Source organism: Nyctereutes procyonoides, unplaced genomic scaffold, assembly GCF_905146905.1.
Source record: "Nyctereutes procyonoides isolate TBG_1078 unplaced genomic scaffold, NYPRO_anot_genome, whole genome shotgun sequence".
Classification (NCBI taxonomy): domain Eukaryota; kingdom Metazoa; phylum Chordata; class Mammalia; order Carnivora; family Canidae; genus Nyctereutes; species Nyctereutes procyonoides.
The window spans coordinates 28951676-28963902 of record NW_026575035.1 but is presented as its reverse complement, the minus strand read 5'-3'; the positions used below and the strand labels follow the sequence as shown (position 1 = coordinate 28963902).

The following is a 12227-nucleotide window of genomic DNA, read 5'->3' as shown; positions in this document are numbered from 1 at the left end:
GAAATAGCTTAATTTAAGAGGAATGAAAATTTGTGAAAAGGCATTTATCTTTTTGGCATGGCTGGGTTGCCAGTGCAGTGTTTATTGCCTGCATTACTGAAGCTTGCCAGTTGGGACCCCTCTCTGGGGTGCACAGACATCCATGCTGTGGCTCAGGAGTCCAGCTCACCCTCTCTGGCTCAGGAAGTATAGACATTAGTCAGTTAAGATATTCATGTGCACATGTGTTTTGGTAAGGCAATGGTCAGTGCTGACAAAGGGACATCTCTCTACCTGTTGGAAAACTTTTGTGGGAATAGGGGGAAATGAGGATCTAAACGATCCCTCCATCAAACAAATGTCTGGATATCAGCTCAATATGAATTCATCCAAGGGGTTCCTCCTGCCCTTTACCAGGCATTGAATCAGATGAGCATTTGTGAATGAGCATACATTAGGTCTGCAATGACGTAGATAAAAAATGAGTTATAACCAAGCCACTGGTGGTTGAACATCTTCCCACATGCTTGTTTGCCATGCACATATCCTCTTTGGTGAAGTGCCAAGTTAAGACTCTTGCCCACGTTCTAACTGGGCTGTTCTCTTACTGTTGAGTTCTCAAAGTTCTTTATATGTTCTAGATCTAGATCCTTTGTCATATACGTGATTGGCAAATCTTCTCTCCCAGTCTGTGACTTGTCCACTGGAAACTGACAGCACGACAGTGTTTTCCTACTGCATAGACTCTCTTTAGAATCTTGGAATTTCAACCAATAAAATGGGCAGAAGAAGATCAACTTTAGGGGTTGTCTAGTTCATAGGACCTCTGAAAAGCCAGAGGAAAGGTTCTTAAAAGCAAATGCATGGGACCCTTATAGCATCGTAGCAGATTTAAGGAGTCAAGAAGAGACAAGTAGCCAATTATCGTTAACCATATGGAACAAAGAAGTGTTCTGGGGAAGGGATCCCTGGATGGCTCAGTGGTTTAGCGCCTGCCTTTGGTCCAGGGCCTGATCCTGGAGACCCAGGATCAAGTGCCACGTCAGGCTCCCTGCATGGAGCCTGCTTCTCCCTCTGCCTGTGTCTCTGCCTCTCTCTCTCTCTCTCTCTGTGTCTCTCATGAATAAATAAATAAGATCTTTTTAAAAAAAAAAATGTTCTGGGGAAAAAGTAATTTTGGAAACACGCCATTGGTCTTGTGAAACAGATGTCTAGCAAGCACATAACACTACTGGACCCATGATTAACCAAGTCATTTCACTCTGCAGGAAAAACATACCTTGAGCCATGATGTCAGTACTAAAGCTATTTGTTCTGTGGGTGTGTTTTAAAGCATGCATACTGTCTTTCAGTGGCGGTTTTAAACGAGTGACTCCAACATGCAGGTTATTCATTTCACAGCAGGGTTTTTTTTTTTTTAATTTTATTTATTTATTTATTTATGATAGTCACAGAGGGAGAGAGAGAGAGAGGCACAGAGACATAGGCAGAGGGAGAAGCAGGCTCCATGCACCGGGAGCCCGATGTGGGATTCGATCCTGGGTCTCTAGGATCGCGCGATGGGCCAAAGGCAGGCGCCAAACTGCTGCGCCACCCAGGGATCCCTACAGCAGGGTTTTTAACTACTCGGAAACTATTCACTTTTCCTAAATGTTAATAAATTATCATCCCATCATCATGATTTTTGCTGGTGGACAATGAATGAGGGACAACAAACACTCCACACCACTGGATGAAGAGGGAAAAAATGTGGCAGCCCATGCTTTGTATGAATCAGAGTAAGATGTGCACTAGGGCTTCCCATCTCACGCACCCCACCCGGCGGGGCTGCTTCCCGAGTGATTGGTTCAGGACATGAAAATGGGAGGAAGGGCAGAGCAGTGACTATAACCACTCGCATGCATGGCGTGAGTAGAGCTCACAGTCTAGACTGTGGAGAGTCGCCGTCCACCGGAGCCCAGTCCAGCTTTGTTTTTTTTCATACTGTTTTGGCTATTCTGGATTCCTTGTTTCCATATGAATTTTAGGATAACCTTGTTCATTTCTACAAAAACAAAAAAATGCCAGGCAACTGAAATTTTGATAGGGACTTTATTAAATCTGTAGACCACTTTGAAGGAGTGTTTTCATACTATAATATTGGGTCTTCTAATCTATGTATAGGAGATGTCTTTCCAAAAAAAAAAGTGATATCTTTCCTTTTATTTAATTCTTAAAAAGATTTTATTTATTTATTCTGAGAGACACACACAGAGAGAGAGCGAGAGACAGACACAGGCAGAGGGAGAAGCAGGCTCCATGCAGGGAGCCTGACTGACACGGGACTCGATCCTTGGTCTCCAGGATCACACCCTGGGCCAAAGACAGCGCTAAACCACTGAGCCACCCAGGCTGCCCTCTTTCCATTTATTTAGATCTGAGTTTTCAGTGATATTTTACAGTTTTCCTTAGATCAGTCCTATACTTCTTTTATTAAATTTATACCTATGCATTTTATTCTTAACCAGTTATAAATAGCATTGTTTTCTTAATTTTTTCAGATTGTTTATTATAAGTATACAGACAGGGTTTTTATAAATTGATCCTGTATCCTGTAGCTTTACTCTGTTTATTAGCTCTTAAGCTTTTCTATATACAAGATCATGTCATCTGCAAAGGGAGATTGATCTATTCGTTTTTTTAGTCTGATGCATCTTCATTTTCTTGCCTGATTGCCTCCAGTACAATGTTGACTAGCAGTGATAATTGAGTATGATATTAGCTGTAGGTTTTTATAGATGCCCCTTATCAGGCTGAGGAAGTTCCCTTCTATACCTTGTTTGTTAAGTGTTTTTTTTTATCGTGAAAAGTTGGATTTTTATCAAATGCCCTTTTGTGTTTATTGAAATAATTTTGGTTTTCTCAATTCTGTTAATATGGTGTATTATAATGACTGACTTTTAAAATGATCCAGACTTACAGTTCTAGGGTAAATTCTACTTGGTTGTAATTTTTATGTTTCTCAAGGTCAGCCACAAGTGGGAGTTTATCAAGTCTTTTGTGAGCCCTTATATGTATGGTCTTCTAGGTTGCCAGGAATATGTAGAACTTTTCAAAGCCCCTGTGTACATCTAATTTCCCAATTTTTCCTCTGAAATATTTTGATCACCTTCCTGTTTGTAATGTCTCTCCACGCAGCAGAGATGTCCAAACAATTGACACTGATTATTTTTTGACAAATGCCTGGGTGGGTGTGGGTGGGAGGAGGAATAGGTAGTACTCAGTGGGTAAATTTTGAGGTTAGATAAAGAAAAAACCCTGTGAATGGGGTTTTCCAGGGAACTGCCAGACAGGTCAAGTGATAATCAGTTACCTGGGGAGAAGGCTTTGAAGGAACTGCAGTCTAATTCTGTCAGTCTTCTACAATGGAAGGTTAGTTTATTATAGTGCAAAGAAGACACTGGTAAGAATCCAAAAGCAGAGATCAGGTTCACAGCTTTTTCCTAAATCCCATTCAAGATAATTGATCAGATTCTGGTAGTGGCATTGGAAATGGAGAGGAACTTTCAGACCATATCATCAAGAAGGAATTGGAAAATATATTTACAGTATAGTTATTTAATGTAATGTTTGTTTATTTCTGATGTCCAAAGTTCACTACATGTTTATTAAAAGATACAGAAAAGCACACACACATAAAAGACACAGTTTTAGGAAATACCTGTTACAGAAGGACTCTTTTTCCTAAGTATGATAGCATTGTTTTCTTTTGTGTAGTTTCATAATGTTCTTTTTCGTGAAAGTAGAGCCAGGCTATGAATTTTAAAAGCATTTATTATTAAAGTATGTTTACTAAATTGATGCCCATAGTACTTTAAACTTTGTAGTTAATTTTGCTTTTTTCCTCCATTTCAGGTGGATGCACGGAGCATACCAGTGTTAGCTAAATGGCAAAATTCATATAGCATTAAAGTTGTACTTCAAGAGCTAAGACGTCTAATGATGTCCAAAGAAAATATGAAGCTTCCACAGCCACCAGAAGGACAAACATACAACAATTAATTTTAGTGGATCTCAAACTTGTCTTAAATCAACAACCTTCTACTCATGTTAATGTCTTGATTAAATATTACAATGCAGAATACCCACACATTAAGTAAAAGAATTCCAGCTGGTAAACATGACCTGGACATTTGTAGAAATATATTTAATATATGTACACCATTATGTTTTCAGGTTTCAGGAGGAAAAATGCAGCACAATATTTTTTTCTCTTGTTAAGGCACTGTCATTTAAGCATAAACCTGGAGTACTCAAAATAGAATTCAGGTTTACAAGATGAAAGCATGGAGAGAAGAGTCAGATGCTGTGGAAGCATGTGTGTTTCTGAAAAGTTAAAAAAAATCTCAAGAAGGAAAAACAGAAATGGCATGCTTTATCCATCTTGCTTAGTGAAAGAGCTTCAGTTGAAATTGTCTAAAGTAGCAGGTACAATGAATATTGTCACAAATTGTGTTAATTTTTGAAGCGGTGTGGGTGCTGACTACTAGTAGTATCAAAAATATGTTCAGGATTGTTTTGATACCTGTATTTATAATAAAAACATGTTGTGGGGAGGTCGATGAATTTCTGTTAAAAAGCCGTTTCTGTGTGTTACATGTAACAGACATGGTAAATATTTGTTTACAGTCTTTGTTTGACAAACCATGCATTTAAGTGAAATCAACAAAAAGGAAATAGGTGTATGGATATGTGATTCTGAGATTAAAGTTAGTCTTAAAATGTAAATAAAATGTGGAATGTGTCCTCAGAAACTGTGCCATTTCTATTATATTGATGTGGTATTATGTACACTACCTTGCTGAGGTAGCAAAAATTGGAATTATTATAGTTATTCATCTGTAAACACCTTTTATTATTATCCTGTTTTGTATACTTCTTGTGAATTGGAATTTGCCGAGTATTTCAGAGAACAAATTACTTAAGTAGTTTAATTTGTTCTTTGGAGAAAGAGGAATCCCAGGTATTGTATTTTGAATTTGAGTTTACCAGAAATACTAAAAAATGTTGAATTCTAGCAGATTTTGTAGAATTATAAATTATAAATTATCCAAATACACATTCCATTTTTTACTTTGTAACCTTTTTCTTCTTTAGTTTCTGTGACATTTCTTCCCCTTATGCTTCTTATACTTACTAATTGGGATTAATTTTATACAGTTTCAGTAATTCCGAATTGAAAGCTCATTTATGTTTGCCTTAACCAAAATGACTCAAGGCTTTAAGTTGCAGTTTTTCATTTCAAAGCACTGGGTATACTACTTTGTTAAAAATACTCTTTTATGAATTCATTGAAGAAAATAGAAAGGTGGTTAGGTAACAAGGACGAATTTCTCAGATGCCCTGACATTTTATATCAAGTCATTCACAGTTAAAGCTCTGAGCTGCTTTTTCTTGGTCAGTAATACATGAAAGTCAGTGATAGTTGTCTAAATTTACTAATTTCAACATGGCTATTTTTAATTTTCAAAGATGTTTAAAATGCTTTCAAATGACATGTAGAAAATATACACAAATTAGTGCATGTGTAATTTATTAAAGTAGGTTCTTAAAATTTTTAAATGGTTGAGGATTAATTTGAATTACAGTGACTTCATAGGTAAGACCATTACTGGTCTAAATCAGTCTAACAATTTCTTTTCCACTTTGGAAATGTGTCTTGTCATACACTGTAGCTAATAACCATTTGAATGTTAAATTATATTGGTGAGCTAAGAATCTGGCTACCTTGATCTTTTGTCCTCTTTCCTTTACCGGTATCCACTATTGTGAAGGGCTTTTTTCCCCACAAGCATATATTGTTGGCCTGAGGATGTTTATTCTCCGTTTGGTTTTTGGGACTATGTATCTCTGCAGAAATCTGCATGCCAATTAGACAGTATCCAAAGCAGAATCCATTTTGCATGTCACAATCAAGATCTACATGGCAATCTAAGACATACTGGTTGATTATAGAAGGAGCTAATGTAAAGCCGCTCTTACTTATAGTAACATTTCTAAGACCGCATTTTTGAAGCAGTTTTTCCTTTGTTTTCTAAAATGGCTAAGGTTATAGGTGTGTGTGGTATTAAATGAACTGTAAAATTGCCTTTGAAATTTGTTTAAAAGGCTAGCAGTTGCGACCCTAGGGGATGATCAACAAATTTAATAAAGATTACAAAAATGAAATTCTTGTCCTACTAGGTCAATGTTCTGCTTTAATTAAAACTTTTAGTTACTAGTTTTCAGAATTGCTGATTTTACCATTATTTTTTCTAATATTTTTAAATGACGGTATTTTATGGGTCAAGTGTTACTTTTCATAATTTTGGAACATAAACATTTGTAAGGATAATGGTATAGGAGTCTTGTGGGTGTAATACAGATGAAATTTTAATTTCAGATTATCTTTTTAAAAGAATATCTTCAATTTGAATAAGTGCTTGGAGAGTACATTAGTTTTACTTATATTGGTTTATTAGTCTGGATTATTTAAAGCCAATTCATTGATTTAAATGTTTCACACTATATTTTTATTGGTATATACATGTGAAATTAATATTGTTTTGAAAATTAGGAGACAGCTGGAAAATACTAGTACATTATCCTTAATAGATTTGGTGTGTATGGCTTTGGGCGGTTCTGGTAGGTACATCATATGATTACAGACTTTGGTCAAAACTATGTTAACCCTTTTAATGAGCATATGACTGTGTTCTTACTTGCAGTTTAAAGAATATAAGTACTAATTATGAAGTCTAGTATAATGAATAATGGGATTTGGGAGGTATTTAAGGAATGTTTTACCCTGATTTCATTTTAGAAGTATATTTTTTAGATTTTGTGTAGAATCATGGTATTGTCTATTACTGGGAAGGATCTAGAAGGCACAGATTTTACTTTTCCAATTAAGTATCAATGTAATTTCCAGTATCAGTTTGATTAATTTTTCGTTATTTTCACAAAAAGATTTCAGTTCTCACTATTTTGGAAAGTATATGTATTTTGTATATAAAATAGAAACATTATAGAAAGGAATGGATGCAGTGTATTAGAGAATTGTTAAGAGCATTGGCAGTTTATTCCCACCCAGTACTGTGTTTACTAAAAAGCAGGAAATGTATGGAAGTATCTTTTATGCTAAAGATAATATGCCTTATAAAAGTTACATTAAGAGTGGATGGAAATCTTACCATAGTTCACACTGAAAATGTTATTTTAAAAGTATATTGGAACATTGAAAAGATATATGCATTTTCTGAAGAGAAAATTTTGGAGGTATTTAGTGATACAGAAAATGACATCAAAACCATCATTTTGTAGAATAAGGAAGTTTTGGGGAACACATGGAGTGAGTACGTGATTAAAGAAAAAATCAGTGGATGTGAAGAGGTTGCTGTGGTATTTACATCCGTGATTGGATATTCTCATCAAAAAGTTAATTTGCCATGTAGTTTATGAAAGACTGACCCATGAGTTTTTGGGCAAGTTCATTAAGAAAAGAACAATCAAAGCCAGATAGATCTCACTTTCTTAACACAGATTCCAGGAATCCTTTTGTCTAAGATGAATAACTGACCAAATACCATGTAAGGTTTGTACAGTGATCCATTTGCTGTCGAATGTAGACTTAATATGAATTCTTTTATCTTATCCATGTTCAGTAACGAGCAGCTGTTTATCTGGGAGTTTTTGCAGTGAAGAAATATGAAAATGAAGTTAATATTTTATTCCCAAAGGAAAGACTAATAGTTGGCACTAAGAATTCAATAGTAAAGAGACACCTATACTCAGTAAAGAAGCAAATTACTGAGTTGAGAGTAAAAGTTTAGTTGTTTGTTCAGTGCAGTAGTTGGATAATTTTTATTTTTTTTTTATTTTTATTTTTTTTTTTTATACTCAGTAAAGAAGCAAATTACTGAGTTGAGAGTAAAAGTTTAGTTGTTTGTTCAGTGCAGTAGTTGGATAATTTTTAAAAATACTTTGTTCAAAGATTATTAGGAAGCACTGACAATTGAGTGTATATTCATGTAGTTTAATTGCTTTTCTTTTTTTTTTTTTTTAAACAATAGGTAACAGTAACCTGGAGAAATTACAATATAATGTGAAGTAAGATTTTAACAGGATATCCTCATATTAAAATATAGTAAAATTTGTTATGATAATTAATGTTATTTTTTTGGGTCCAAGGACGTCTCCTCTTACAGTCAACAAGCATGGTAATTGTAATTGCTTTATTATACAAAGGTGGGATGAATTGTAGTTTAGCAGCCTTTAGGAGACGAAAAATAGATTTTCTTCAGAGTTGATAACTGACAAAATGTTTTACTCCTTTTCAAGCCATGTTGGCCAAGTAATGATTGTCAGATGTCTATATTATTATCATAAATTATCTTTCTATTGCTATAATTTTAAAAAGCCAGGTAATTTAAAGTGGGTGATAGACAAATTTAAAGTGAGTGATAGACTTTTCTTCACTAATTACAATACTCAAGTGAAAATAATCGAGTACGCAAGAAAAGTAAAATACCTAAATGCCTACATTTCTTAATCTTGAGTAATGTATGGTCTTCTCTAAGGAGAAAAATAGTACTTGTGGACTCACTGTTTTGAATTATATTTGTTAAAACATTGTTTAATGCATAAAACTGTACTAATGTTGTATAAACTTATGCTCTTGGGTCTTTATAAAATTATAGAGTAAATTACATTCAACTACAGAGTAATTAAAATGTAAAATAATTTAGAATTGAGGATGTTTTATTTAATCTGCTTGAAATGTAAATGTTGATGTTGTCTCTTTTGGCTTTTTTCCCCCTGTCTATACTGTGCTGTGCTGCTGGATCTCAAATTTTCTAACCTTTTTTTCTCTTGACAGACTGCTACAGAAACATAATTGCTATGTTATCTGACCTTTGGTGTAAATATAAGTCTTTATTAAGTCCATTACTGTTATTTTCTATTAGCCAGATGGATCTTGCAAAGAACTAAAACTCCCGAGACTTTGTTCCACTTTGAGACCGCAATTGTCTTAAACCCTTGATTATGAAGAAGTACAGTGATACTCACTTTGCTGTCATTGTGGTCCTGAATAGGAATAAAAATTATTTACAATTAGTGATGATAGGGGATCCCTGGGTGGCACAGCGGTTTGGCGCCTGCCTTTGGCCCAGGGCGGGATCCTGGAGACCCGGGATCGAATCCCACGTCGGGCTCCCGGTGCATGGAGCCTGATTCTCCCTCTGCCTGTGTCTCTGCCTCTCTCTCTCTCTCTCTCTCTCTCTCTCTCTCTCTCTCTATCATAAATAAATAAAAATTAAAAAAAAACAATTAGTGATAGGTAACTTGATATATTGATAACATTTTAATTTAGGGTAACAGTTTTTCCTTTTATAAAATTTTAAATTTAACATATAGTATAGTATTAGTTTCTAGGGTAACACATTTTAACCAATGAAGTTAAGCTAAATGATGCAATCCCCAAGCTCAGTGGTAAGGGGTGCTAAATACATTTATTGGTTTAGAATATAAACAGCAGTAAAATGCAGTTTTACTCCTCTCTGTTTTGACTACTGTGCCATTATTCCCTGATGAATCTCCCTTTCCATCACCCATGGTCACCTCTCTTCTTGTGACCAGTTCTCTTCTGTTGAGTGGATTTTCCTTTTAACTCCTTCAGGCACTTTTAATTTTCTTCTCTCCATCACTCTGGATGTGATTCCCCTCCATCCTCTTGCTTTGACATCAACACTAACCATGAATTTGAAGAATACTCTTGGGAGGTTGCTTCACCAGCTTGAATCACTTGGTATGCTCTGATTCCTTCCTGCCACCTGTAAAGTGTTCCTCCTCTGTTAATATTTATTTTATTTTATTTTTATTTATTTATGATAGTCACAGAGAGAGAGAGAGAGGCAGAGACACAGGCAGAGGGAGAAGCAGGCTCCATGCACCGGGAGCCCGACGTGGGATTCGATCCCGGGTCTCCAGGATCGCGCCCTGGGCCAAAGGCAGGCACCAAACTGCTGCGCCACCCAGGGATCCCCTCTGTTAATATTTGTAATCCTGTTTCCTTCCTAACTTCTTTACAACTCTGATTGTAGGTCTTTTTATCAACCTGTTGCTGTTGTCCTTGGTCTCGTGTTGATGTTTTGGCTTTAACTGCTGAGAGTTGATGTTCAAGTACCTAATTAATGGTGGTCATGATCATCACAATAAAAGTTGTAAAGTTACTTATAAATGGATTTTAATAATTATTTGAACTTTAAAACATACTTCCAAAGTATATTTTTTGAAACGAAAAATAAAAAATTGGATGTTTTCTTAATTGAGATGCTTTAAGATTATTAAAAAATCACCTTTTGAAAACCAGTGTATTTGGCTACAAAGAAATGTCAGAATTATTTGTTTGGATTAAAAATTGTTGGAATCATGACTACCAGAAATGAGGTAACTTTTTGTCATGAAAACTTTACTGAGCTGTGTTTGCCAAACACATTGGGATACTTGTTTTTAAGACCTCTCTATGTTAAATCCTTGTGAAGTGCTACTAATAAGTTATAGAATATAGATGATAATTTTGAGGTTATATATAAATATAAGTTATGGTCAATTCTTGGTTATTGAATGAGTGAACATGTTGTTAGGAGGAAGGGCACTCCTTACTTGAGAGAGCCTAAGCGCCCATGAGCAATAAGGTTCTTTTTTTTTTTTTTAGATTTTATTTATTCATGAGAGACACAGAGAGAGAGGCAGAGACACAGGCAGAGGAAGAAGCAGGCTCCATGCAGGGAGCCTGACGTGGGACTTGATCCCTGGTCTCCAGGATCACACCCCAGGCTGAAGGTGGAGCTAAACTGCTGAGCCACTGGGGCTGCCCGAGCAATAAGGTTCTAAGGTGAACAGGATAGTAATATTGAGAAATGAAGTAGAGCAGCAGTAGAGAGGAAGCTTGTGCAAATCCTGGGGCGAATACTATTTTGCCGCATGCCCTATGACTTTGGGCCAGTTAGCTTCTGTAATCTTCACTTTCTTCTGTAAGGTCCATGTTTACCCAGAGTTGTGGTTTCATGAAATACTGTTTTTAGTTACAGTCTGATACAGAGTGATCAGTAAATGGTAGCATTTAAAAATGTTACTAATCTAATCATTAAATCTTATGTTAATATACATTTATATCAAGTCTGTACTGTGGAAAGTGTAAGCTGATTTTTTAAGAGGTTATATGAGGTTATGTAGGCTTCATTAACCTACTTGTGCATTCTAGATGAATTTAATTTCTGCTCGGTTGAAGGTAACAGATGGGCTTCTGGATATTAGTCCTGGCATGCCTGATACCCCGACATTGGCCAGAGGATCCCTTCCTCCTGTCCTGTAGCTGGTTTGGGTGGGCTGGCCTGGTTGATCCACCTTTAGATAGGCACAATTGTTTTGACACCAGCAGCAGGTCTTTACAATGAATTCCATTGGAAAGAGTTAACTTGTGCAAAAGAAAGCTTGGTGTAACTTGGTGTAAAGGCCCCACTATTCAACTACATTCCAATAGAAAATTTCATATATGCAACATATGTAAAGTGAATGGATATGCTGAGAAACATGATTAAAGGAAAAGGAGATTACATTTCAAACCTGCCTCTTCACTAATGATCTTCACTCTTGAATGTAATCACATTGAAGTCACCTGAGTTATAGAACCTCATCCCCCTGCAAAAAAGACTACATGTAGTAAATGTCAATATGTGGTTCCTCCAAGGAAATCTTTTCCTTACTAATCTTGCCTTCCTGGAATTGTATAATGTAATTCCCAGGTAGGTTAAGGTCTCAGTAAATGTTTATTCATTTTTAAAAAAATATTTTATTTATTCATGAGAGACACACAGAGAAAGAGGCAGACACAGGCAGAGGGAGAAGCAGGCTCCATGCAGGGAACCCGACATGGGACTCAATTCTGGGTCTCCAGGATCACGCCCTGGGCCGAAGGCAGCGCCAAACCGCTGAGCCACCCGGGCTGCCCTATTTAGTCAATTGGTTTTTATCTAGTCAAAGTTAAAATGTGGATTAGGTTAATAATATTTGCTCCTAATTCCCCTGCCAGGTGTTAAAAGACTGACTTTTAATACTGTCTTTACCACTAACAATCATCTGGTTTTGGTTAATTGATTTTCTTTGGTTATATTAATTCATTAATTCAACAAAAGCATATTAGGTCCATGCAGCTCACCAGCCATGTG

General features: G+C 36.0%; 1 protein-coding gene across 4 annotated transcripts in view; it reads left to right on the top strand.

Annotated features, from left to right (window-relative positions):
* Positions 1–6186, top strand: part of UBE2V2 (ubiquitin conjugating enzyme E2 V2) — a 49798-nt gene extending 43612 nt beyond the window's left edge. For all 4 annotated transcript variants that reach the window (XM_055318347.1, XM_055318343.1, XM_055318344.1 and 1 more), the window contains one exon: positions 3874–6186. In XM_055318347.1, coding sequence (XP_055174322.1) covers positions 3874–4020 — 147 coding nt within the window. In that variant the 3' untranslated portion in view covers positions 4021–6186. The remainder of the gene's footprint in view (positions 1–3873) is intronic.
* The last annotated feature ends 6041 nt before the right edge of the window (positions 6187–12227 follow it).